This window comes from Neofelis nebulosa, chromosome 18 (genome assembly GCF_028018385.1).
Source record: "Neofelis nebulosa isolate mNeoNeb1 chromosome 18, mNeoNeb1.pri, whole genome shotgun sequence".
Taxonomy (NCBI): domain Eukaryota; kingdom Metazoa; phylum Chordata; class Mammalia; order Carnivora; family Felidae; genus Neofelis; species Neofelis nebulosa.
The window spans coordinates 34,922,691-34,948,465 of NC_080799.1; the positions used below are offsets into that span (position 1 = coordinate 34,922,691).

Below are 25,775 nucleotides of genomic sequence, written 5' to 3' on the forward strand. Positions count from 1 at the left end.
CCCGGGCAGAAACCGGCCCACCGAGGGGGAAGTGATGGCGGATCGATCGCACTTTGTGGGAACAGGCCACCTGGTTGGCAGAGAGCCAGCAACTTCCTGTGTGCCTCGCCTCCTTGGGACCAGAGAGCTTTTATTACTGTCACTTCTTTACTAACCCCAAAATAGGACGGGGGTTATTGTGCCCAAAATAACCTCATCTGCTTCCCTCGCTCCAGACTGAATTTTCAGATGCTCCGACGTTTAAAAATAAAAGACAGGAAGTAGGACAAGCAACTGTAATACAAGACAAGCTGCCAACTCGACGCGTTCTGAGACTGGAAAGTCTGAACAAAGGGTTACCTGAAATGTGACCACAGTTGAAGCCCCTTGGAGAAGCTCCTACTGGGTGACGCCACATTTAATCCTCTTGCCAAACCCGTGAGGCCTGTGCTACTGGCCCCGTTTTACAGATGGGGAAACTGAGGCACAGAGCGGTCCGGGCCCCAAGCCCGGTGGTACAGCTGACGTTTGAACCCGGGTCTGACTCATCCAAGGTCTTGCTCTCTCGGTTACGTACCACACTGCTATTGCACAGCCGGGAGAAACTCAAAGCACAGCTTTGCCGCATCTACCACAAGGAAATCCACCCATCAAACAGAACCACTGACGGGGGTGAAAGGGTCTGCTGTCTGGGGGGAGCCTCGTACTTTACAGCCTGGTTTCAGCAAGGCAGGGCTTGGCCACAAGGAGGCCATCCTTGTGTAGACGAGATCACAGAGCATCGGCTTCTCAGATCAACTGGACGATATTTGGAAAGAAAGGCAGGAAGAGGGGTGGGGAGACACATCAAGTCTCACATCCCCCCAAAGTCCTCAGTGAACGTGCTTGCTGGGTGTTCCTCTGAAAGCCCCAGCGTTCCAAGGCGTGCACCGGTTCCAAGAACGCAGATAGGAGCTGCGTGTACTCGGCCAGCAGCCGAAGCGGTGACTGTCATTCCTGCGGCCACAGCCACGGGCCTACTTTGCACCTGGTGTTCAGCACTGGGGCAGAGCCTTGTTAAATCTCTGAATCAGGCTTTTGAGGGAGGAGGGCCTGTTACCAGTCCCCGTTTACAGATGGGGACATCAAGGCACAGAGTCCCTCAAAGGCCTCATTCAAGATGACTGAGCCGGTAAACGGCCTGGCCTCGAAACCCAGGCCTGTGGGACTGCACAGCTCTTTCTCTGAACGGTGATGCCACTCTGCTCATCCCTTCAGCGTCAAACTCACAAAACGAGCTGCATCCCAAACTCCGACAGCATGGCTTGTTCCCAGGACAAGCTAGTGAGAAAAACATCCACAACTCTGTCACAGCAAGTTCCCATGTGTAAAAAAGAGAAATGAAAACAAGGAATTGTGTTTTCACTCAGCAGGCCGTGACCTGCTTTATCCTCTGAGTGACGCTGGCTAAGCCACTGATTGCGCAAAGGATGGCATTCCTGGGGCCAAACCAGCACGTGGCTCTCTTTTCCAGTCCCAAGAAAACATCGCGGGTATATGAGATTCACAAGGACGGGAAGGGGCCACGGGACAGGAGCAGACAGGGAGGAAGGAGATGGCTGGAGAGCGTGTGTGGGTAGGTAGCTACACCCACTTCTCTGACCTGGGTCAAAACCCCCCCTTAGTGCTTTACCCCTCTCAGCCCCAACCTCCAGGCCTCTCTGCAACACCCACTTTGGGAATTAACCCCAAGTAGGGGGAGATGGGTTGGACCTCAGGCAGCACCAACCAGTGGCGCTGTACTAACGAGATGTATACACTCAGAGGCCACGGGGCGGGGGGCAGGTTTAAAGCCAGGGACGTGAGCCCCACACTGGACACCCTGCAGAGGAGAGGCGGCTTGGCCACAGGCAGGTGCGACGGAGTCCAGGCTTCCCTTCCCAGGGATGCTAAGACCTAAAACCGGGAGCTTCGAAATCACCGCCCATGAAGCTATTTACCAACACTCTATTTCATTTGGACACAATGGCCACAGAGGCTGGACAGCCACGTGAACTCAGCCTGAGCTCCCCACCCCACCCCGTGCCAGCTGTGAGTCCCCGTCCCACGGCCAGGCCCCTTTGCCGTGGGAGGCTCTGTTTCCTCGCCGGGCAGCAGGGCACGGGAACGCCGACTTCCAGGGGGAGATGTGAGCACTTAACATCAGAAGAGCTCGCGGCCTCACACCTGTTTCCTTCTCGGCCATGGGGCCACACAGGTTTGCAGCCGGTTTTATGACAGTCAATGACAGACCAGCTTCTTGAACAAGACCGGGGTTCTCACCGCTGGGACTCCTGATACCTTGGGTCAGAAAACTCTCTGTTGTGAGAGGCCTTCCTGTGCACTGTAGGACGTTCAGCAGCATCCCTGGCCTCCGCCCTGCTGGATTCTAGTAGCATGCCCCCCTCCCGTTGATGTGACAATCAAAACTGTCTCCATTCACTGCCAACTGTCCCTGGGGCTGGGAGGAAGGTGACAGAGCTCCCAGCTGAGAACCTTGGGGTCAACAGAAACAGAAGGGCCCACTGTGGCCGCTCTGTGCGCAACCCCTCAAGGCAAGTTTTACTTGTGAACAAGAGTGGTTTCTTGAACTTCATAGGTGAAAATACCACACTTCCTTTTCAACCCCGGTAACTTGTGACCAATTCCCTGGAATAGACACAACTGCCCTCCATGGACCCACGGCACGGTTCTTGGAGAGCTTCTAGAAGGAAAACCACATCATGACTGGCTGTGTTCCTTCTCTGTAGGTAAACAAGTGCCACCAAGAGGCACCGAAACATGGCAAGGAACAGGAAGAAGTACCACAGAGAAGACGGAGAGAGCTCGGGCAGGTGCTCTGCCCGCAAGAGACGAACATTTGGCCGGGCACCGAGCCCGCTCTGGGGATCCAGAAGCTGCCACACAGGGAGAGCGCAGGGCAGACAGGCTGCACTTGGATGCTGAGCAGACATCTCCTGCCTGTGGACTGTTCCGATGACCCACAGCTTGTCAGGCCCAGTGCTGGGGGGACCTCGGTCAGGACTGCGGGCAGTGCTGTGTCTTGAGGGCTGGTTGTCAGTTACCCTGGTCGGTATCCAGTGGTCATCGTCCCCTGGGATTGAGGGGGTTGCCGCCTCCTTCCACCCTACCCTGCATTTCTTCGTGTGCTGAGCAGATTCATTTAACGCATATCCCGTTTGTCTGGCAAGCCCTGCGATATACCTTGGGCCACACGCAGCCCACACACAAATCAGCGGATGCCTAATTTTCAAATCAGATTTTTTATTGAGATATAGGTTTCTGCCATGTGGAGAAACAGAAAGTCTGGCCACCTGCAGATCCACATACAGGAAACTAACGGGGGAGGGCAGTGGCCGACCCTCTCCCACAGGATCCACACCCCTACCTGAGGTCACACGTCAGTGGTGTTACTCACTTATACATGACCTGCCTGGCCCGAGAGGCACCTGTACTTCCCACCATGCCCCAGCTGACAGGGGTGGACTTGGGGACGTTTGCTCTCTTGCTCCCGGATGCGGGGAAGGTGCGAGGCTTCACTAAGCAAAAGGCTGAGAGATCACAAAAGCAGTCAGGAGGGGACGTCCCACCGGGGCATTTATGTTCCAGGTAAGGGTGTCCGGCCGGGAGGCGCACTGCCTCCTCCTATGGATCGCACACCTGGTTAGGAATGACGTGGCAAGATGTGGAGGCTAAGGAACAGTGACCACAGCCGCCATGGGTACCAGCTTCCTCTCCATACCAGCCTGGTCAAGGTCCCCTGTGAACTGGGGGGGTGGGGGGGGGGTGGGCGGGGGGCACGTTAGTGCTTGACCCCTGGTGTGTCCCAACAAAGCACCAGCGTGTCAGAAAACGGGTCAAAGGTTCTGCAAGCCCCAACGGCCGCCAAGTTGCTCCAGGACCAAAGGGCACACACTCTGAGGAGGGGGCCGCAGCCACTGAACTTCCAGGCAGAAGCTATGAACTGTGTCAAGTGCCCTGCATAGAATACGCTGCTCCCTTGTGCAAAACCAGGCTGGACACAGCTGCCAGGTCCAGAAGCCGGCTCCTGCAGAGAGAGGCCTGCCTGGCAAAAAGCCCGTCCCTGCCTGGAGGCGTGACAGGCAGGCTGTGGCCGGTGAAGGTGCTGCCTCCCCTGTGCTGCTCTGGATGACCTGCTCACCGCGTTCTCACCAACGAGGGTGACAGGGGCGCCACCGTGGTTGTGCTGAGCCACCTGCTCTGAGAGTCGTCAGCCAAGGTGGCAGCGGAGGCGGCGGCCAGCTGGCTGATCTTTCTGCTCGGGGACTCGGTGCTAACTTCGCAGCTCTCGCATGCGGAGGACAGCTGCTTCGGGAGACACCCTGCCCTCGCGACCCCGCCCCAGCTTCCTTCCTCCCAGGGTCCTGCCTCCTCGTCCTGCTTCTCTGCTGGTTCCACGGGGCCTGGCCTGGCCCCGCTTCTATCCTCAGCCCTCTGCTCCTCTCCTCTCCCTTTTTCTTTCCCCACCTCTGTGGTTACCAGTGCCAAGCTTGTATCAGGAGACCGGATCCCAAGCAAGGAGTGTCTCCCAATTCCTGCAAGAGGACTCTCCGGGGTTCCAGAGCCATGAAACAGGGTTCCAGGACGTTCTTGGCAACTGCCCAAGTCACAACTTATTCTTCAAATATTCCCAATATTCTTCGTACCGTTTATTACTCTGGAGATCTAAAAAGATTTACCTCTTAAAGAAGAAACAGGAAGTTTGGAGGTATTTGCCAAGACCCGCAGCCGAGCGAGCCCCGAACAATGGATGACACCTGCATGCGTAACCGGGGACCGTTCCCCTAACAGCGCGGTGCACAGATCTCCTGCCAAAGTGGACAGCATCGCACAGAATTGTGGGTCAAAATCAAAGTAAGGACTTACTGCGCTTCCAAAACTTATTTCTAGGAATACCATTGACATCAAGCATACTATGCACCTAAGCCGATTAGTATTTATTTAATTTGCAAGAAGGACTCATTGTTTGCCGCAGACACAACCACGAACATGTGCCAAAGACGCGGTGGCAGCTAAAAGCAAGAATGACCGATGAGATCATGACCATTTCTCGCCTCTGAATTCCTGCCCTGGTTCCTGGAAATGTCACCCTTAACCACCTCCGTGTGTCGAGAATCTCCCTTTTGCCTCCTTGGTGTAGATTCCTTCAAACCACGAATGGTGATCGCTGTCCTTTAATTTCCACGAGAGAAATGCAATGCTTGCCCCCATCTCTTGACGGATTTTTTTGGGGATGTGAACAGGTACGTTTCCTGAGGAGCACCAGGAGGGCATTTCCAGCTCATGTGAAGCTCGGCACACGCACTCCTTGGAGATGCTCATCCCTCCTTACCTGGCTCCCAACTCACGTTCGGGACCCAAGACCAGCTTCTAAACCCAATGCCTTGTTTTCACCTTGTCTGCTCCCAAACCAGCTTCTCTTCTGTCCCCTTGACCATCATTTGCCCAGACATTTGGCCTCAAACACTTGGCATCATCTGGTTCAGGCCCATCCCCACCACCATTTCTCTGGGTTACCGCGAAAGCACCCCGCCACCCCCCACCGCTCCACTCTCGCCCAGCTGCCACTGTGTTCCTCCTAAAACACAGACCTGAGCCCAAAGGCCTGCACGGGCAACCCTTCCGGAGACCAGGACAGAAACTCTCTGGAGACCTGCACACTCCCAGGTCCCAGCCTTCCCGTCTCCCCTCCTGACGCCTACTGAAATTCTGCATATCAGATTGGTACCAGGGGGTGGGGTTTAGTGACATCTGTCAAAATTTTTAAATGCACCTGCCCTCTGAGCCAGACTGGCTTCTAAAGAAAGATCAGTCCTCCCTACCTATCTGCCAAAATGTAGGTCTGCTGCAGCATTCCTGCCAGCACTGTTTGAGGGAGAACAATCTGGAAATCTCGTCAATCTTCCAGGAGAGCAATGGTGAAATAAATGACAAAACAGCCCCTGCACTGGATGCTGCGCGGCTTTCACAAGGAATGAGCCGGCTTTATTAAATTCAAAAGGCAAACTACGGAATGCGGCGTAGGATCTGGCTTGGATATACAAAGGATTAACAATTTCTACAACGTTACATAAGCGGCTTCACGGCGGTCACGGGGGGTGGGGGCACAATACTCAGCAGAGTGATGTTTACTTCTCAATCTCCTCTCGTTCTGTAGTGTTTCATTTTTTTTTAATACCTTAAGTTTATCACTTCCTCCAAAACGTCTGCTCCCCAGACTCTCCTTCCCCCGTGCTTCCTTTCTGCTGGTAAAAATAGTGACACACATACGTGCTTACTACGTGCAAAGGGCTGTTTGACGAGCCTGACATACGTCGCTCGTGGAACCCGCGTGGCCCCCCGCGAGGCGGATGCTACGAATATGTCCATTGTACAGATGAAGACACTGAGGCCCGGGAGAGCTTCAGTGACTTGCTCAAGACCACACGGCCTGTCCATAGCACAGCTGGGATCCGAACCCGGCAGTGTGACACGTAACGAGGCACTCTGCAAGTTCCTAGTGAATGGATGAAAGACACATGGCCCGATGATATCAAGCCCCATAGGTATGTGGGCCCCCGGTGCCAGGTCCACATCTTAGCCATCGGTTTAGTAGCCCTGCCAACCTCTCTCCAAACCCAAGAGCCTGGACACAGTTGGCGCTCAATCATGTCTGCTGACTTGAATACCGAGACTGTCCCCAGTGAGCGGACGTGGGGGCGTCGCTGCATCTGCCTGGCCTGGCAGGATGCTGGGTGCATCGTCACGTCTCCCCACCCGGACAGCCGGTCCTCAAACACAGTGGGGTCCACTCACTGCTCACCTGCCCTTCTCATCACCTCCGCCAAGATGCCAACTCCCCCTGCACACACCCTGCAAAAGCCGTCCCACCTGCTCCTCTCCAATTTCATTCTCTATCCCATATCCAGAGTGAAGTTTTAAACATGCGAACCAGATCCTTATCACAGCCCTCCCCGAAGCCCTTCAGGGGCTTCCCAACTCACTCAGAATAAAGCCCAAAGCCATTGTTATGGATTTCAAGGCCCCAGATGATCTGTGATCTGGCCACCCTGGCCTTACTCTGACACAGTAAGAGTACTCAGCTTGCTCCCGCCCCAGGGCCTCCGTACTTACTGTTCCCTCTAACTGCACACCCTTCCCCCAGAAATTTGCAAGATCTTTCCCTGACAGAGGCCTTTCCTGACCATCTGCTGGAAAATACCACTGTATGACTCTCTAGCCTCTGACTCTGCATGAACTTTCTTCAAAGACCTTATTATTTGGCAGTGTATGTGTTTGTCTATTTTTCCACTCCCCTACTCCATCAAAGCAGAAAGTGTTTGTTTTTTTTTTTAATCTTCTCTCTGTTTTGCGCTGTACGATAAACCAGATGGGAAAGACGTCTGCCGAATGTAGGCTCCTTTGAGGGGTGCTTTCCATGTGTCCAGTCAGCAGAGTTTCTGTCCTGGACGTGTCCCAGAGCCCCCCACTTTTTCTGGCACTCGTTACCAGTCACACTACCCTCCTCCTCCCCGCTTTTGTCCCTCCTCTGTGGAGCTGACCTCTCCCCATTCCCCACCGAACAGACCCTAAGTACTGAGGGTAGGAAGCCTGGGGACATGAAGGCTCTCTGAATGTTAGACAAGAGTAGCTGCTGTCCTTGTCACTTTCAAACAGAGGGACTCGTTCCCCTCTCCTTGGACTGGAGCCCCGGGATCTGGAGGGCCAGCACCCTGGGGGCGGCACTGCCTCCACGTACCCTAGCAGCAGCCCCAGAAATAGCCCGGCCGGGGGCGCCTGGGTGCCTCAGTCGGCTGAGCATCCGACTCTTGCTTTCCGCTCAGATCATGATCTCACGGTTGTGGGATTGAGCCTTGCGTCGAGATTCTCTGTCTTCCTCTCTCTCTCTCTGTTCCTCCCTCCCCTTCAAAATAAATAAACTTGAGGGAAAAAAAAAGAAAAAGAAACAGCCAGGCTTGGCTAGAGGTGACTGGGTGGCATTTTATACTTCCTGTCTCCAGGTGACAGGGCGGTAGGTCGCCGGGGAGGAGCCTCTGGTGGTGGGCTTCCAAGGATTGGGGGTGCCTTCCCGTGGGAAGAACAATGTCCATGGGCCCAGGCCGACTTCTCAGGCACCCGGAAAGCCAGAGCTCAGGTCTTGCAGCTGCTTTCCCCGGGGCGGGCCCTGAGTTACCGCCTAGAGTGCGGGATCCCTAGTAGGGGGACGGGAATAATTCAGAACGATCTTGGGCAAATCATTTAAACTTCCTGGGCCTCCAGTATTTCACTTGTAGGGATGGATGCATTTGTGGCTGGATGAAGAGACACCCAGAAATGTCCGTGGGGTTTTTATAAGGATTCTCTCCTCCTGTTTCTCACGAGCGGACATCTCAGACAAGACACTGTACTGGGCTCTCTCACGTGAGCTCACTTAACCCCCGACAGATCGGTGGTCCTGCCACTGTTCTTCCTGTTGTACACCTCACGACACAAGACACAGAGGCCAGACCCTTGCCTGAGGCCATCCTCCACCTTAGTGGGAGAGCTGGGGAACCTCAGACGCCACACTCCCCACCCTTTCTGTTTGGCTACCAGGGACCTCAGACCCATCTGCCTTTGAGGGCCTGGCAGCTGATGGAAATCAAGGAAGCCCGACTGGGTAGTTGGAAAGGTGCCAATGTGGGGCATAACCGTCCCATCAAAAGTCACTCACCTTCATGTTTTACTTTAAACACTGTCCACACCTAACCAGTCTCCCAGGTCTGGCCACACATTTGAGATCTGTCAAATCGGGTCTGCACTCCTCTGTGGCACCTGGGCCACGGTGAGGACTCTGGAGCCTGGAAGGTTCAGGCTCGTCCAGAGAAGCAGTGTGAGTTAAAAGTCCCTAGGAGGGAGCTAAGTAATTTCTATCAGCAGCAGCTTGCAAAGTGAAAGGTCTCAGCTTGGGATTCAGGTGATCCTTTCGTGGTGAGCAGCGCGGGGCATTTCATCCCCAGGCTACACCCCTGCTCACTGGGAGAAATGGCAGCTCCTGTTTCGGCAAAAAATACATTCAACAAGCTTTCGGAGCAAGTGCAGCAGCGGAGGGGGGTGGTGAGAGGGGCAAACATCGGCCACACTTTTTGCTGAAAATTCAGTTGGGAATTTGTGCTGTGACCTACATTGCTCCAGCCCTCACCCCCGTAACTTTTCCCTCCCCTTCACAAACAGCCGACCGTGATGCAGTGCCCCAGGATGAATTGCTCTGCAGTAAACATTTTAATAATGCGCTAAATGCCAGCACAAGAAATCATGTGAGCCTTCACCAATGTGCGGTCCAGTTCCGCAGGATGAGTTCTTGGAATCCAAGCCTCCCTCATTAACGCACTTTCAAAAGAGCACCTGACGTCCCCGCGGCGTCTGCTAACATCTGCCACGCGTCACGTCTCGGCACCCACCTTTCCCTGAAATGCTGGGGGGTGCAAACGACACGGGGCTCCCGAGGAGGGGGCCAGAGGGGGCTGCTCTTCCCCTGCTCACCATCTTGGGGCGGGCGGGGGGCAGACTCCGGTCCCCATCTGACACACAGAGCTCAAAATGGGGAAGAAACGGTCTGCTTCCCGCCGCCCGGCTTTCTGATTCGGCCTGCTGCCGGCCCTGGCGGGGACGGCGGTGGGAGGCGGGGAGGTTTGGAGAACAGATCCGACCAGCCGATTCTTCAGCTCCCAGATCGGAGCAGATGGCAGATTACTTGGAGGTCGGGATGCCCCTTGCAGAACACAGAGCAATACTGACACCCGAAAGAAGAAAAACAAAGTGGAGACGTGCGTGCAAAAGCGGCTCCTGCTGGATGCTGGACCCCACAAGCCTAAAGGCTCTAAGGAAGATTTATGAAGAAAACGGAGCAAGTTCTACGCACCAGCTTTGAGTCCCCTGCCCTCCGCCCCTCGCCCACCCCAAATCAGAGAGGGACCACCTTTGGGAAGTTTGGCAGTGGGGCAGCTCTCAGAACATGCGCGAGAGCAGCGTGCAAACCGAACGCATCTTGGGTGACACAGGGTCCGGTCTCCCATCCGGCCTGTATGGAGAGGCCGTCTGAGCGGCGGGTGAGAGGCAGGACTGCGCGCCCGAGTGTCTGCTGGGGGCCAGGCAGGAAACGCAAACGAGCGTAGGAGAAAAGCAGCCAAAGGCCAACAGGGGAAGGGGAAGGCTCGGCTCAGGGTCCAGGAGGCAACGGGGCGGGGGTCTCGGTGAGGGCAGGCAGCACTGCTCCGCGGCACCCAAGGGTGGCGGGGCGCTGAACGGGGGCGTATGCGTCTGCCCCCTGCTGTGACACAATACCACGGACTGCGGTGGCTTACTCAAACAACAGACGCTGATTTCTCACAGTTCTGGAGGCTAAGAGCCAAAGTGCTGGCAGATTTAGTTCCGGGTGAAGGCTCTCTTCCTGGCTTGCAGATGGCTGCCGCTCACGGTGTCCTCACGTGGCAGAACGAGCGAGCGAGCGAGCAAATGCCAGCGCCTCTTCCTCTCCTCGTAAGGGCGCTAATCCCATCGTGTCACCCTTATGACTTCCTGTCAACCTCATTACCTCCCCCAACCCCCACTTCCAAATGCCATCACACTGGGGTTAGGGCTTCCACGCATGACTTTGGGGAGGACACACATGTGCAGTCCCTAACACGAGAGGACCAAGTCTCAGTTTTCCAGAGAAGCCTGATACGTGATTTGACACTGCTATTCTGAGGTTGGGGACACTTCAGTAAAAGTAAACAAAAACCAAAACTCCACTGGACTGGTCAGATAAAAGATCGGGGGTGGGGGCGGGGTGGGCTCATTCCACAGGCTCCAAGTTTTACCCCGAAACACAGGATGTGGCACTGAACACCCGGGGCTCCCCGTGCGCTGGCTGGGTAACCCTGGGGTCAGCGGGGGACCTCTCTGGGCCTCGCTCTGCTCAGCAGTTTTGAGTGGAACCTTACAAAATTGCCATTTTATCGGCAGGTTTATAGGGTGCCACCTAATAGGTTCTCAGGAAGACTGGGAAGATGAGTTCAAGTAGGGGACCCCTGAGCCGGTGCCTGTAGTCAGCAGTCAGCACATGGAGGGGGACCGGAGGCACCTTCCTTAGTAAACACGCCTACTTCTGTTCAGTAGCTAAAAGGGGCTTTTAGAATCCTGAGTCAGCATTTGAAAGAACCGAGGATGTCTGTCAAGCTTTATGAGAATAATTATCCTTTGTAGGGTTTATGCCCTTAACCAAGAGAGATTTGGGTTTTTCAAATCAGAAATTCCTCAGGGCGAGATGTGAGCTGAGCACCAGGCGCGCACAAGCAGGAGATCATCGCAAGGAGACTTACGAGCAGCGACAAATCGGGCCGCTGCTCACCTTCTGTCCACCCCAAAATGAACCAATCTACACACTGCAACCCGGAATCCCCACCTCACTCACAAAAGACAGACATGGGCCGGGCAGCGTCATCTGGACCCCGGGAAAGCCAAAGGGAGCAAGTGGTTTAATTCCGACCCGGGTATAGGCTAGCGTTTCCGCGGAAGTCTGGCGTCAACATGGCGTCATCTGCCACAATCTCTGACTGAGATTCTTTGTGCTTTTCTGTTCTCTGTGCTAATTACACACAGAAGGTTTCTCCCTCAGCTCTGATGAACATAACCGCACGGCCGAGCTCCCACAGCACACTGAGCTGCTCGGTGAACATACAGTTTCCATGATCCCGCAGGCCGCTGTTTGGTAAAAGCCCAATCAGAGAAACCCGGGCTGCCCACGGCAGGCAGGAGGGACGCCAGCTGGCCTGCGAGCAGTCTCTTCTCCTCAGGCTAGGGCAGGCGGCCTGGCTTCGCATCAGGGTCTTAGGACCGCCTAACTTGGTTTTCACTGGGGAATTTAGCCCAAACTCACAGGACTCAGGGACAGGTTAATTTCCAACACATATCGCAGGCCAGGCGGCTGCCTTTAAAAGAATGGGAACTCCCCTCACGAACCATTACGGCGCTTTCCAAACAGCGAGACTAAGCCCCAGCATCACCAGGGAATGAATGCAAAGTGTGGTTTTCCATAGCGAGCGTTCAGAGAAAAAGGTGGCTTGTGGGGCGCCTGGGTGGCTCTGTCAGTTGAGCGTCTGACTTTGGCTCAGGTCGTGGTCTCGTGGTTTGGGAGTTCGAGCCCCGGCGTCAGGCTTTCTGCTGTCAGTGGGGAGCCTGCTTTGGATCCTCTGCCCCCCTCTTTCTTCCCCTACCCCCCACTTGCACTCTCTCTCAAAAATATACCCTTAAAAAAATAAAAGAAAAAAAAGGTGCCTTTTACCAGATGCAGAATACAAATTTTGTCTTCTTACAAAAGCCCTGAAAAAAATCAGGAAAACATGAGCAAGCTGCAATCGAGAGGGGCAGCTGGCCAACGTCGGCCTGGTCGGAAGTTCAAGCTGGAAATGCCGGGAGGTGGGGCCCAAGGCAGACATAAACAGGGTAAGCCCATCTGAGGTCAGAGCATCACCGTTAATGAGGACAGACCCCTGGACTTTCAGTGGACTGTTCTCGAAGAGCTACGCTGAAAAGAAACACTTATTTCACCCCAGCACGTCACACAGCCCCAACCAGTGCATCTCAACTAATGGGTCCCAATCCCACTTTTGGGGATCCACAGGTTTGCCATACAGAGGTTTACATCTTGAGTTTCCCTATGATGCTAACATTCTAGAAATGATACGATTATGTTCTATAGCATCTGAAGGCTCTAAAAAAAACAACTATTCCATCATCTCTCTTCCAGTTCTATGGTATAGCAGACTCCTCAGAGATCAAGTAGTGACACCAAGGGACGGCCACTTGCCCCAAGGTGCTGCACAGACATGTCCCCAGCAATGTGACCAGAGAAGAGTGCGGGGCATGGAGCTGGCCCCCAGACACACAGGCGCCGCACGCAGCAAAGGAAGGAGTGTGCTCCAGGCCAACGCGAGCAAAGCTTCGGTTTCAAAACAACATCAGTATCTGTTGCGCTGACAGTTTTAAACTGTGATGATTTTGTAAGTGCTTGACACGTCAACAAACATCTTTCAATTCCTGTTCACTTTTATAAGAGATATAAGAATGAGAAATGTATACCTAATTTTTTCAGTTAGCTCACACTTAAAGTTATTTTCATATTAGTATTACTTAAGTCAGCAGCAGTGGGAGTCTGAGAATTTTCCCTTGCATCCATTCCCCGCTGAAGCAAACGGTGACAGGCTGCTTTGGTTCTGGAAGATTCTGTGAGCTGCAGAGAAAATTACTCTCTGCTTTGATCGAAAGGTGGAAGGTAGAAAGCCACGCAGGCCTGCATTTATTTGCAAACCTCAGCTCAACAGCGCTCATCGGCTGACCCGCTGTCTTGAAGCCCTTTCGGAAGTGCACAGCGCCTCAGCTCATGCGGCTCGGGGAACAACACCTGGGCCCCGGTGTGTCAACGATGGCCACGCACTTCGCCTGCCAACCCTGGAGGAGGGGGAGGAGGAAGTGCTGGGCGGAGCGCCCACGTGAACAGTACTTACACAAAGAAGGGCATCAGCTGCACCAGTGTCTCCTTCTTGGGGCTGGCGGCGAACTCGGGGGCCGCCTGGATGACCTTATTCATGACGCTGCGCAGGTAGCTCTGCAGCTGCTTCCTCCGCTCCTCCACAAACTTGGCATCCTGAGAAAACAGACACACAGGGCCGCTCAGGCGCTCGCTCTTTCCTCTTCCGAAAACCACCCATAGAAGATACAGCGACCGGTCATCACCACCCAGACGGCTGAAGTCGACCTGAGCGACTGTCGCGAGGAAAGGGTGTACGTAAGGCTTCCCACGTGCGATCCTGTTGAATGCACAGGGAAAACGTTCGTGATATTGTTACTAAGAGGGGGACAACAGATCCATGAAACCACCTACAGTGTGTTCCCATGAATAAATGAAGTCTTAGAAACTGTGTCCGTTGTTTACAGAGGACCTACAATGTGCCAAGGCGGTGAAGGGGCCAGGGGACCTAACAGTGAGCAAAGCCAGTCACTGCTGTGTTGCTGGTGGAGGTCACAGGCCAGTGTAGGACTCACAGATAAATCCAGGCACCACACAGGTCCAAGCTGCTTCCCAGAGACAGTGTTTGATTTACCATCATAGGAAGTTTCTAAAATATGAATCAGTCATCACTATTTAAGAAAGATTTTACTGATGGGGCACTTGGGTGCCTCAGCTGGTTCAGCGTCTGATTCTTGATTTCAGCCCAGGTCATGATCTCATGGTTTGTGAGATCAAGCCCCACGTCAGGCTCTGTGCTGACACGTGTCTGCTCGGGATTCTCTCTCCCTCTCTCTGCCCCTCCCCCAATGGCACGTGCACATTCTCTCTCTCTCCAAATGAATAAGCACCAAAAAAAAAAAAAAAAACGATGAAAAAAAGAAAGAAGAAAGATTGTATTGAGAAGTTCCGTCTTCCCCTGATAAACCAGGATACCAGGCAGCACGGGACCATGCCGGGCTGGGGGCTGTGCAGCATGGCTCGGGAGGCAGGCACAGGGCCCCAGGTCTATGCAGTCTCTACCCTAGGTGTTCTGGGGCTCCGTCCTCTGACCCTCCACCGTCGTGTCTGCTTGGCCCTCGGCAGCGGGGCTGGTGGCCCAAGCATGCCTGCCAAGAACTACAACTGGGTGACGGTCTGCCGTCCCAGGGTTGAAATCCTTAACGATATCGAAGCAAGGGGCCCCAGAGATTGTGTGGCCTGTCCTGCTCATGTGGATCTGCACCGGGGGGCCGTGGCTCATCACAAAGAAACCCTGGCCAGCGTGGGGGCAGGAGACTCCTTCTCTGTGAGAGTGATGCTCTTCCTAGATGGAAGAACCACATGAGGTGAGTAAGGGAAGGGGAGAGAGAGGGCAGGGGGAGGAATGAGGTCATCCGACCTCACAAGAACATGAGAAGAGAGGGGACTACTCTCACGTGACAAATGAGGAAGCGGCAGCCTGAGAGGGTCTGGGTGAATTGTGCACGAGGTCCCACAGATGGAGCATGGCCCTCAGCCCCGCCCTCTGTCCTGTGCCAGCAAAGAGGTGACCTCAAAGAGGGGCTCCGTCAACAGTCAGCTGAACGAGGCTGTTCCCAGAGGCACCCGATCCCGGTATGTGCCCAGATCTCGGGAGAAGAGTCCCCACAAGGCCCTGCCAAGGACCTGAGCACGGCAGGGGGATTCTTTTAGTGCTGCCCGATTTGGCAAATGAAAACACAGGATGCCTGGCGATATCTGAGTTTCAGATAAACAACGCATAATTTTTCAGTATTCATAACTCAATATTCAATAATTCATGATTCAATAATTTTTCAGTATTCAACTCTACACCACATGATAAAACCTTCCCGTGCAACATTTGGGAGACACTGGAACTAAAAAATTACTCACTGTTTATCTGAGATTCATATTTCGCCGGGCATCCTGTATTTCACCCGGCAGCCCTTCCAGGACACGGGGTGGGAGGAAAGGTCACAGAGCTTCTGCGGCCGGCAGGCTCCCTGGATCCCTTCCGGGTCACAGCAAGGGGTTCCTGCCCAGGATCACCCCCGCGAGCTGCCTCAGCACGGCCCTCCTCCAGAGGGTGAGAGCACTAAGGGCTGCCAAAGCCACTCCGAGTCCCGGCCCAGCGCGGCCCCAGACAGGGGCTCCGGGCTCCCGCGGCCTGGCGGGAGGCGCGCCGGGCCAGAGAGCAGCGGCCGGTCACGGCACAAGCTGCAGCCACTTGTGCTGTGTTCCTGGTCTGATGGCCAGGTGCTGCTCTATGGCTTCTGAGTTTCGACCCATCGTTAGGCACTGAGATGCTCCTTCTGGGGAAGGGGGTTCATGTGGCCACGTAGTGCCAAACGGAGTCCATCGGGCCTAAGTTCTAAGAGGCGCGAGAAGCCCACAGGCCCGCCTGAGAGGCTGTCGGAGGTCGACCAAGGAGCCTGTGAGCCCCAGAAGTCTCTCCGTTTTTGTAGCAGGGAATACTCAACACCCTCTCAAGCAATAAGGGGAGACGGGGGAAGGCTCCCCACTCTGCCTCTGGGGCTGGGCTGGGCAACAGGATCCTAGGGAGGCCAGAACGCTCAAAATGAAGGTGGGAAGAAGCTACCCAGGGGTGGAAAGTGTCTATTTTCCCTGGTCTCAGTGCCTCTTCTCACCAAGGTCCCAGGGACAGGAGTGACGTGGCGGAAAGATGATCACCCTGGAAGAATCCCAAATCCTTCCAAGAACTTATTCCTCCAGAGCGCGGGGCCCTGGAACCCTAACCAGCCCCTGAGAAAACCCGACGTGGCAGCACCGAACTTGACATGTGGGCAAGTTTTCCCTGAGCCATTCAGAGCAAGCGCGGGTATTTGTGGGATCTTTACTCACGCTGTGCACTGAGCTCTTTCCTTGGGCCGCACGCTCCCATCTGATGCTGGAGACGGAGGCTCAGAAAGAATAAGGCACATGCCCGAGGGCTCAGAATCGGGAGACAGATGGGCAGGGTCCCAGGTCTCCAACCAGTGCACAGTCAGAGCCACCCCCAATCCAGAAGACATTCTCCAATTTATAGAAGAGAAACCTACGGGTCCTGCAAACCACAGGCTTCCCTAAGACAGAACTCAGTTCAGAGAAATTCCACCTGTGGGGTCAGCTCTGGCTGAAGCCATGTATCGTGCAGAGGGAAGGAAGCCTGTCACCTCGGCGCTGGTGCCCGACTGCCAACCTCTACCAGGGACATCGCTTCCCTCGGGTCTCAATCCGCTTCATGAGTCCTCGCCCGTGATTTTGGCAGAGCTCCGTGGGGCAGGGAAGAGGGCAGAACCGTTCACGAAAGACCTTTTTTTCCCGTGACTGTCCTTTCATTTTTACTTTTTTTTTTTTATTCTGGAAATCGCATAAAGCGGAGCAAATGGTACCACAAATCCCCATAACCCTTTATCTAATAAAGTCTTAGCCCTTTTCCGCGTTTGCCTCACCGTTGCTTTTGGTGAAGGTATCTTACAGAAAATGATAGCCACCGTGATACTTCACCACTAAGGGCTTTGGTACGATTTCAGAGCTAAGCAGTCCTGCCCTCGTTGGCTGGAAGCACAGAGCCAGCATGTCTGCCGGCCTGCTCTCCCTGGTCCCCTGGCCTCCGTGGGCCCCTAGAAAACCATCCAAGAGACCGCACTGCAGGATGATCACACCAGATGACAGTCCCTCAGGAGGGGAGGGTGACCCACACTGCCATCTACGGTCAGGTGGCTAAACCAGTGGGAGCCTCAGGTTTCCCATCCATAAAATGGCGGCAAGGATGGGCCCACCTCATTCAGGACAACCCAGGCTAAGCCCCTGGTAATCAGCATCTTCTGGAGGCCGTGACTGATGCCGATCCACCAGCAACTTCTATGTGCATGAGGTGATGACCCATGCTCCTGATGCTTTAGGCCTTTCCCAAGCCGTCCTCTTGGCCTGGAATACCTTGACATTTAAGTCTCTACTCCTGTGCCCCCACCACTGACAGACCCTCCAGGATACCCCTGCTAATGATGTCCTATTCTCTGTTTTTCAAGGTCCTCACCACTGCTTCATCATGTGCCTCCAGCTTCCCCACCTTCCTTGAACGATCTACGTCCCAGGGAGGCAGGGCCATTACCTGTCTGGTTCCCCCCCCAGTATCACAGAGCCCAATGCAGTGTGTGGAGATCATGAGAAGCCCCATAAGCATTCACTGCAAGATAATAGAATAAACATAGGGGATGAATTCAGGGGCGGAGAAGCAGGCCACCAGGCAGAGTGGTTGGAAAGCTGTTGCCAAGTCCAAGGAGAGAGGACAAAGACCCCAGAGGGGGGGTGGTATGGAGGAAAGGAGGCTAGCCTCCAAATGCCCTCAGGCAGGGAGAAGAGGTTCTTCAGAGACTCCACTTGTCACATGGGGGCGCCCTGGAGGAGATCACTGTCCTGTCAGAGCCTGTCCCCACAGGGTCGGTTCAGTGCTTAAGGGGACAGGACAAATTTCCATTCGTTGGTTGGGCTCCTGGGGCTGCAGTGTGAGAAGTGAAGGGAGGGGATGGAAGCCAGCTCAAGGAACCTGCCAGACTCCTCTGGGGGCCCCCTCCTGAGCTGTGGTGGCCCTGCTATTGTTTTGTGACCCTAGAGCCATTAGCAGTGCTGGGGCTCAGTCCTCGCCTCCGCCTCCTCCGAAAAGAACACTCAGGGCTATCTTGCTATGAGCATTTGCCTTCCTCCAGAAAGGTTAATTTCATTTTGAGTCTCGAGAAGACAAGGACACCATCACATCAAGAGCAGCAATTTTAAAAACGATGGCACACTGTAAACAAGACAATAAGCCACGCTTCCTAGAGCAAACGCTCAGCCCCCCCCCAGCCCCTCCACTTTCTGGCATGGTCTTCCCTGGGCTGGCCTTCTCAGCCAAATCCCCACCCCCACCCCCTGAGGGGACCTGCCCTGGGGCCACCCTTCCTGGGAGCTGCCTGCCAGGTGGGCAGAAGTGACTGTGCATTTCCAGAGTCCGTTTTTATTTTCATTGAAGAATGTCATGGCATTTTATAAAATAAATTGGAGGTCTGGTTCCATCAGGAGGAGTGAGCAGCTCAGGTCTTGTTGAGAAGCAGCTACTCCAGAGTCAGCTGATCTGACACTGTGTCACTGGCTGGAGAATTCCGGAACACTGATTAGACTCCCAAGGCGCCCAGCATGAGGATCCTCTGGCTAGGAGAGTCCCTCCCAGGCCCAATTCTGAGGGGACTGGCTCACCCAGCCCATTTCTTCTTCCTGGGAACAAGGAAGACAAGATTCCCAGTGTCCTTGTGGCGAGGTGGGAGCCACGGACCGGGCCTGGTGGATGCCACGTGAGGCAAGCACGTCCAGGGCTTGCCACAAAAAGGCAAGCACCCTGCGACCCTCCCCCCCTCTCGTCTCCCTCTTGGAGTGCGGAGGCCACGGGGGCAAGTGGCAGAACCACCTGCAGGAAGGAGGGCCACCGGAGCCACCCTCTCTGCACCAGGTGTGCCCTGAATGAGAGATTAACTTGGCTGCCCAAAGCCACAGACTTCCAGATTTGCGCCACGTGCCGGGAGAGGTACTCGGGCCAATTCTGCGGATTCACTCATGACACGCTCACTGGTGTTCGGGGTATGCCTGCCTTTGTCCAAGGCGGCGTGCCTCGAAAGAATGTGTGCCGGTTAACACACGGGGCCCCTGCCCTCGAGGAGCTTCGAGGCTCCTGGGGAAGGAGACCAGGAGCGGGCAGACGAATACATCCCAGTGAGTGCTCCGGGAGAGATGGGTGTGGGCTGACAGGAGGAAAGAAGACAGACTGGCCCGGGTGGTGGGGGTGGGGGTGGTTACCACTCCCCCGGGGAGCGCCTCTTCCATAGGCGCTTTAATCCACAGAGGCCCACGGAGACGGCGCTTTGGAGAGAGGAGGCGGAGGCAGAGGGCGAAGTCGGCACCTACGCACTCACAACTCCTGCGCCTGCTTCCTGGGCCCGTGCGTATCCGTCTGCTCTCAGGCAGGGGGACAGAAAGGTGCCGGTCAGGGAACAGCCAGGACGGGCCAAGGGCCGCGGCGGGACAGAACCCAGATGCAGGAATAAGGAGGGGGAGCCGGCAGGGGCGGGCCAGGAGGTCAAGTTAGAGAACGTGGACTCTACCCTCGGGACCATGGGTGTTTCCAAGCAAGAGAGTGACCATCAGCTACTCCTTCCCTGAGACAGAAAAGCAATTCTGACTCTCAGACTTGACGAGCTCTGTTTGGTCTCTGTCACTGGGTTGTATCTCAGGGGTACTGAAAACCTGCCTTTCTGCTTTCACGTATGGGTCAGCCGGGAGGTGCAGACGCCGCCGATGGAGGCCGCAGGCCCAGGCCCGCCCTCCTGGGACACGGGGACAGGCCTCAGCGCCCCCGGCAGCAGGCACAGCTCGCGGGCTGCAAAGCAGCAAGCTCTGCTGTGTTCCGGGTGCGATGCCTGAGCACTTGTTTCCAGGGAGACTGTTATGCAATCGCTAATTGGGAAGTGAGGAGAGAAAATTCACGCAATTGCCACTTTCAACACTTTCCATGGAGGCAACCGAGAGCAATGAATTGTCGCACACGATGGACCCCCGTACAGCTTCCTGAACGCCACCGAGCCCCTTGTGTAAGCCTCTGACCGGGTATCTTTAGCGAAGCTACAGGAAGCATCTCTACTTGATTAACTCAGGGAAATAATAAGGGTGCAAACTTGGAAAAGGTAACTGTGCTTCTCATCTTCACGCTGAGAACGGGCTCCAAGCGGCCACGGCGGGGGGTGAGGGAGGGTGTCCCGAGGATCACACCGGGGCTGAACAGCCGGATGAGTGACCTGGCTGGTTCAAAGAGGCCTCGTTTAGGCTGTTTCCCAGGTGCTCCTGCGCTGGAATGCAGAAGCAAAGAGGGGAAGGAGAAGGCTTCATCTGGAGAGTTCGGGCAGGGGAGGGAGAGGAAGCCTGCGATGTGTCTCTAAGGTGTCCCTGGGGAGGACTCCGTGCCCTCAGTCTCCACAGACACCCACAAATTCAGGAGTCAGAGTCACTGCCCTTCTGAAGGGACAAGGGGAGCAACATCCTGGTGATTATAATTACTTCACCCCAGCAGCTCAAGCCCAGCATCAATCACCGAGCAAGTAGTCAGTGATGGGCCAGGAAGGACAGAGCAATCCAAGAGACAGGCGTAACCCTATGGACGTCACAGTCTCCCTCTCCGACAGCCCATGGCCAGGAGATGCTCTACACATCGTTCATACATCCAAGCAGCCGGCAGGCACCAGACACTGGACTCCCTTCGCCAGCCGCGCTCCCTAGACGCCAGGCTGCACCAGGGCCTGTGGGGAGAAGATGCCAGAAGAGGCCACCATGAGAGCTCCCCGAGAGATGCAACCTAGAATCCCTTTGTTCTTCTAATGTTTCCAGGAGGCCGATGGGCCCAGCGCTGAGCTGGGGGCCCACGAGACTCATGACAAGTCACAGCACCAGCGCTCGGGCCCAGTGGTGGACAACAGGCAGGCATTTCATTAACAAAACTGTGGCAAAACAGAAGAGCTTCTAGGGGAAGGTGGTGTTTCCTTCTAGCCAGCCTGATGTGGGAGAGGGTTTGGGAAGCAGAAGGCACTCTGGGCCTTGGTCTGGGGAGGCGAGTGGGATTTCCATAGATGGAGGCAGGAAGGAGGCCCAAGGATGAGGGCCCAGGGGTGAGGGGAGCCTCCCAAGGGGGAGGCAGGGGGGAGGCCCAGGGGTGAGGGGAGCCTCCCGAGGGGGAGGCAGGGGGGAGCCCAGGGGCCAGGGGAGCCTCCTGAGGGGGAGGGAGGAGGGAGACCCGAGGATGAGGGTCTGGGGGAGGTGGCAAGCAGGACTGAGGAAGCTGGGTGGAGGCGTGGACAGACTGAAGCAGGGCTGGAGCTGGGCTGTGGGGAGAGTCCCAGGTTAAGGCCGGAAGTCACTGAGGTGTGAAGGAGACAACAGGTGCACATGGGGGCTGGGGAACTCGGCAGGGGAGAGGAAGGCGGGGACGGTTTGATGCTCCCACCTCACAGGGACCACTCTGAGAGCTTTCCATGAATTTATCCCTTACTCCTGGCTGCCTCCTGTAGGGCTGGGACCACCACCCCACCTCACGGCTGGGGAGACGGAGGCACAGAGAGGTGAATGCCTGCTAGGCTCACAAAGAGTCCGGGAGGAGGTGGGATTGAACCTGGATGGGGGCGGGGGGGGGGGAGGGGGCGCTGCGGAGCACACCCACCAGGTCATGCGGCCCCAGAGTGCCTCTTGAGTGCGGTGGGCTGAGAATGGGCCGGTCGTGGAACGTCAAGGGCAGACCCTAAACCCCTCTCGGCCTCCAGGATAAACATCCCAGTGACTGGGCAGAGGTGCTTCCGCGTCCCGTGCGAGGAGTCACCTCAAGCTCCGCTCCCGTCCACTTCCTGGGCAGGAACCTCCAGGGGCTCCCCGGGGCCTCCGAGGTCAACCTCAAGGTCCCTCTCACGGCACCAAAGGCCCTCTGTCACCCAGCTGCCACGGGCCTGTCGGCCGCCCCCTCTCACCTGGGCAGGGCTCTGGTCCCACACCCCAGGAAGAGGCTGTCGCCTCCCAACTCAAGCTCTGTTGTCTAACGTAAGCGCTTCCCCCAACCCCCTGGGACAGCTGGTTGCCGCCTTTTGGCCACAGCCCCCGGACCCAAGCGCACGGTGGCCTCGTGTCACTCCACACGCAAGTCTCTCCTGTCGGCCAGGAGCTTCTCCAGGACACGGACTGGTTTGCTCACTGCCGTCTCCATCTGCAGTACCGAGCACCAGGCATGGCTCTTGGCAGACGAGGGGCCAGAGCGCCTCCTGCCCCGCCCAACGCCCCCCATCTAGAATATCCCTACGTCCTCATTGCGGCACCAAGGCCACCAGGCCCCGGCTCCTCCCATCTTCCTGGGTCCCATGTCCGCCCACTCCCCTCACTATTGGGGAACGCATGGACTCCACCCACTCTCATTACTGGGGAACCTCCCAGAACACGCCAAGACTGCTTCTGTCTCTGAGCCTTTGCACTTGCTGCTTCCGTCTGGATGCCCTCCATCCAGATACCTGCATGGCTCCTGTCAGCGTCTCCCCATCTCTTCCCAAAGTCCCTTATGCTCAAGTAAGAGGCCCTCTTATCCACTCTGGTGCCTTCCCCTACCCCTTTATTTTTGTGCGGTGATGACAATAATGTCTCCGGTGCCTGGTGACAGTATCTGGCATCCAGCAGGTGCTTGGTAAGTGTGGACTGACCAGACTCTGCTGAACCTTTTGATGCATGTGCCGCTCCCTCCAAGGCCCCTTCGGCTCCTCTCCGGCTGCACAGTTAGGCACGGAGAAGCTAAGGAGTCGGCCTGAGCTCACGGAGCTAGTGGGTGAGCGGTCTGGAGGTGGAACGCCCGCCCAAGTCATGGCTCGGTGTAGAGCCCACACCACAACCACTGAGCTGGGGCTCCAGTTCCCCGCAGCGGTGCCGCCAGAGTCCCCGCTAACATGCACTTCTGCTCCCGGAAGGGTAAGCCGTTCTCAACTGTCAGGTGACGGCCACGAACGAGAGCAGGGCCCCTAGGTTACCTGGAAGAGCAGGCTCCTGGGGCCCCGGTGGGGACGTCACCAGATGCAAACTGCATCTGCCCTTAGAGGGGTCCCAGGCTCTACTATCGCAGGCTTCTGGGTTGCCTTGTGGGTGAGCTCTGGTCTACCTCTTGTCCAGCCTGCATTTCCCCATGGATCTGTTCTGCAGACCCAGGCGGTTCCCAGAGAAGCCTCCTCCGACCCACCGCCCATCCCTTTCCCACCGCGTCTTCCCGAGGCATGGAGCTGGCGTGAGCTCCAGAGGTGAGTGCGGGGCAAACCCTCCAAGCTCACGGGCATGAAAAACTAGTGACTAGAACTCTCCATTACGAGGTGACACCAGAGAGACCAGTGTCTTCACCTCAAGCCCGGGGTGACAACCTATCTCAGCTCCTTGTCTCATGCAGCTGAGGCTCCCTGTGCCTTGGGGCAGGTGAGGGGTCACACGCTGGGCACCCGGGTCCTGGTCTCACGCTGTCCCCCATGTTGTGCACGTTCCTGGGAATGCCGGGTTCCTTCTGAGCCTCAGCTTCCTCACGTGTGAAGGGAGAGGACAGGTCCAGGACCCCGCATCCTCCTTCCCGGGCAGAGGGTAGAGACGTTACTCGCCGCACCCAAAGGCGACAAGCGGTACTGGGATCTGGACGGAGAAGGAGTGTCAGGTCTCAGAGATAGGGAGCTCGCAGAGCCTGCTGGACTGCTGAGCCTCTGCGCAGGTGGTAACGGATGATCTCCGAGGTGATCTTGCTTCCCAAATCCATAGGAAACACGGAAGGCTGGAACTGAGAACCTGGACTTCCAGACCCAAACTGTACCCTGGTGTCTGCACTCGTTAAGCTGCCCCCAACCGCCTCCCCCTATTTGGTGAAGCACCTGGGTGTGGGGAAGGCAAGGGAACCATGAACCCTGCCTGTCTAACGAGTAACAGGGCTCCCACGACCTAAAAACATCTGCACGGCAGAAGCACACAGAGTAACAGCAAGCATAGTAATATCGAACACAGGAGTACTTACTGCGTGACGTGTTTTAAGTGCTTTGTACCTAACTATCAAGCAGAGTTTCCTCAAAATGAGTTTCCGAGGTAGGTCCTACCATGAGCCCATCTCACAAACGAGGAATCAGAGGTGCGGGGGGCAGAAGGGCCATGCCCAAGCTCTGGGATCCAGTGAATCACACAGGTGGAGTGCGAACCAGGTCGCCTGACCCCGTCAAAAGCGCGTGCTGACACCCCCATGGAAAGGCCAAGGGGCTGTGGACAGGCAGACTGGGCGCCCCCCCGCCCCCCCCCCCCCATATCTGAATCAGGACTTTCCGCACGACGCGCAGGCAGATTTAAGACTCTGTCGGTGGCCCGAGGCTGTGTTCTGACGGTCTCGGGGTGAAATATTGCCTGTGGTGGCAAAAAAAGGGCAGACTCAAGAGGACTCTTGGACCCGGATCTTGTCCACGCTTCGTTCAGGGAAAAGGCCACAGGCTTGGCACCCTCCCTCCTCCCCTTGGTCCCAGAGCCCCTCCTCCTCCTGCTCACACCGCTGAGCGTGCTGTGTTGAGCCCCACGGGTGATGAGACCTAACTAAACGGGGGAGGCAGATCGGACCCCCGGGGCTGGCATACAGCAGGTACAGCACGGCGGCTGGCCATCAGCACTCACACGCTATCAGTGGACTTCGCCGAACGTCAGAACAGAAAGCACACCCTGACCCCGCCTGCATCGAAGGCGTACCCACGCCAGACGCCGACTGCACGTTCAGGAAACAAAGCAATTCGCTCTTTCGGAAAAGCAACAGAAAACCCACACAGGCCCGAGCTACGTGTACACCCTCCTCCCAGAAGCTTCTGAGAGCAACAGAAAGAGCAATACTTAGGACACGTTTACTGTGAGCTTCCTGTGTGCCAACCCTAGTTGAAGTGCCTCCTTGCATTATCTCACTGCAAGGGTTTTAGGAACTGGCTACTCACACCCCCATTTGGCAGATGAGGAAACTGAGGCTCTAAGAGATTAAGCGCCTTCTCTACAGTGAGGGGTTGGTGGGGAACAGAGCTGGGCTCAGCTCACAGCCACGATACTCCCCTGCCTCTCGGCATGAATGGATTCCCAACCGCAGGGGACCTACAGCTTTACTAAAGACAGAAATCCAAAAGAAACTGGTTGTATAGTTCGCACACAGGGAACCAAATACCGTCATTCTACACATTCCCCCGGCCCCCGCTCCACACAGAGAGAAGTGGCTGTGGCTGGATGAATTCTCACCTTTGTATCAACAGAACCCCCGTCTGTGGGAAGGGACGATTAGGTGCACAGGCTTTGCCGCTGCCTCTTCTGCTGGAGGCGGGTTGGGTATGGCGGCCTGTCTCCCCCTTCCCCCCGCCACCCGCCCAATCCCCGTGCCATACAGGAGCAGCATCTCTTACCCCCTCCACGGTGCTGGGCACAGGCTGGGCCCTCGGCAGGACACGACGAATGATCTCCTGGCAGGCCAGGAACAGGCTCCACTGCGGCTAAGCACGATTTTTCTCTGTTACTGACTTTGCAGCCGAGGGACAGTGCGGGCCCAGCAGCTGGGACGGGGGAAAGGCTGGTTCGTGCATTTAATAGGAAGAACTCAGAAAGGAAAGAAGGGTGTTGCCCACAGACGAAAATCTCTTCCAGAACCACAAACTCGGCAGAACTGTGGGTCACACGAGCCACAGGA

At 56.0% G+C, this 25,775-nt stretch overlaps 1 protein-coding gene across 3 annotated transcripts in view; it reads right to left on the reverse strand.

Moving 5' to 3' along the window:
• SNX29 (sorting nexin 29) overlaps positions 1-25,775 on the reverse strand; it is a 495,833-nt gene that overhangs the window by 29,290 nt on the left and 440,768 nt on the right. For all 3 annotated transcript variants that reach the window (XM_058711881.1, XM_058711878.1, XM_058711879.1), the window contains one exon: positions 13,524-13,663. In XM_058711881.1, the coding sequence (XP_058567864.1) occupies positions 13,524-13,663 (140 nt within the window). The remainder of the gene's footprint in view (positions 1-13,523; positions 13,664-25,775) is intronic.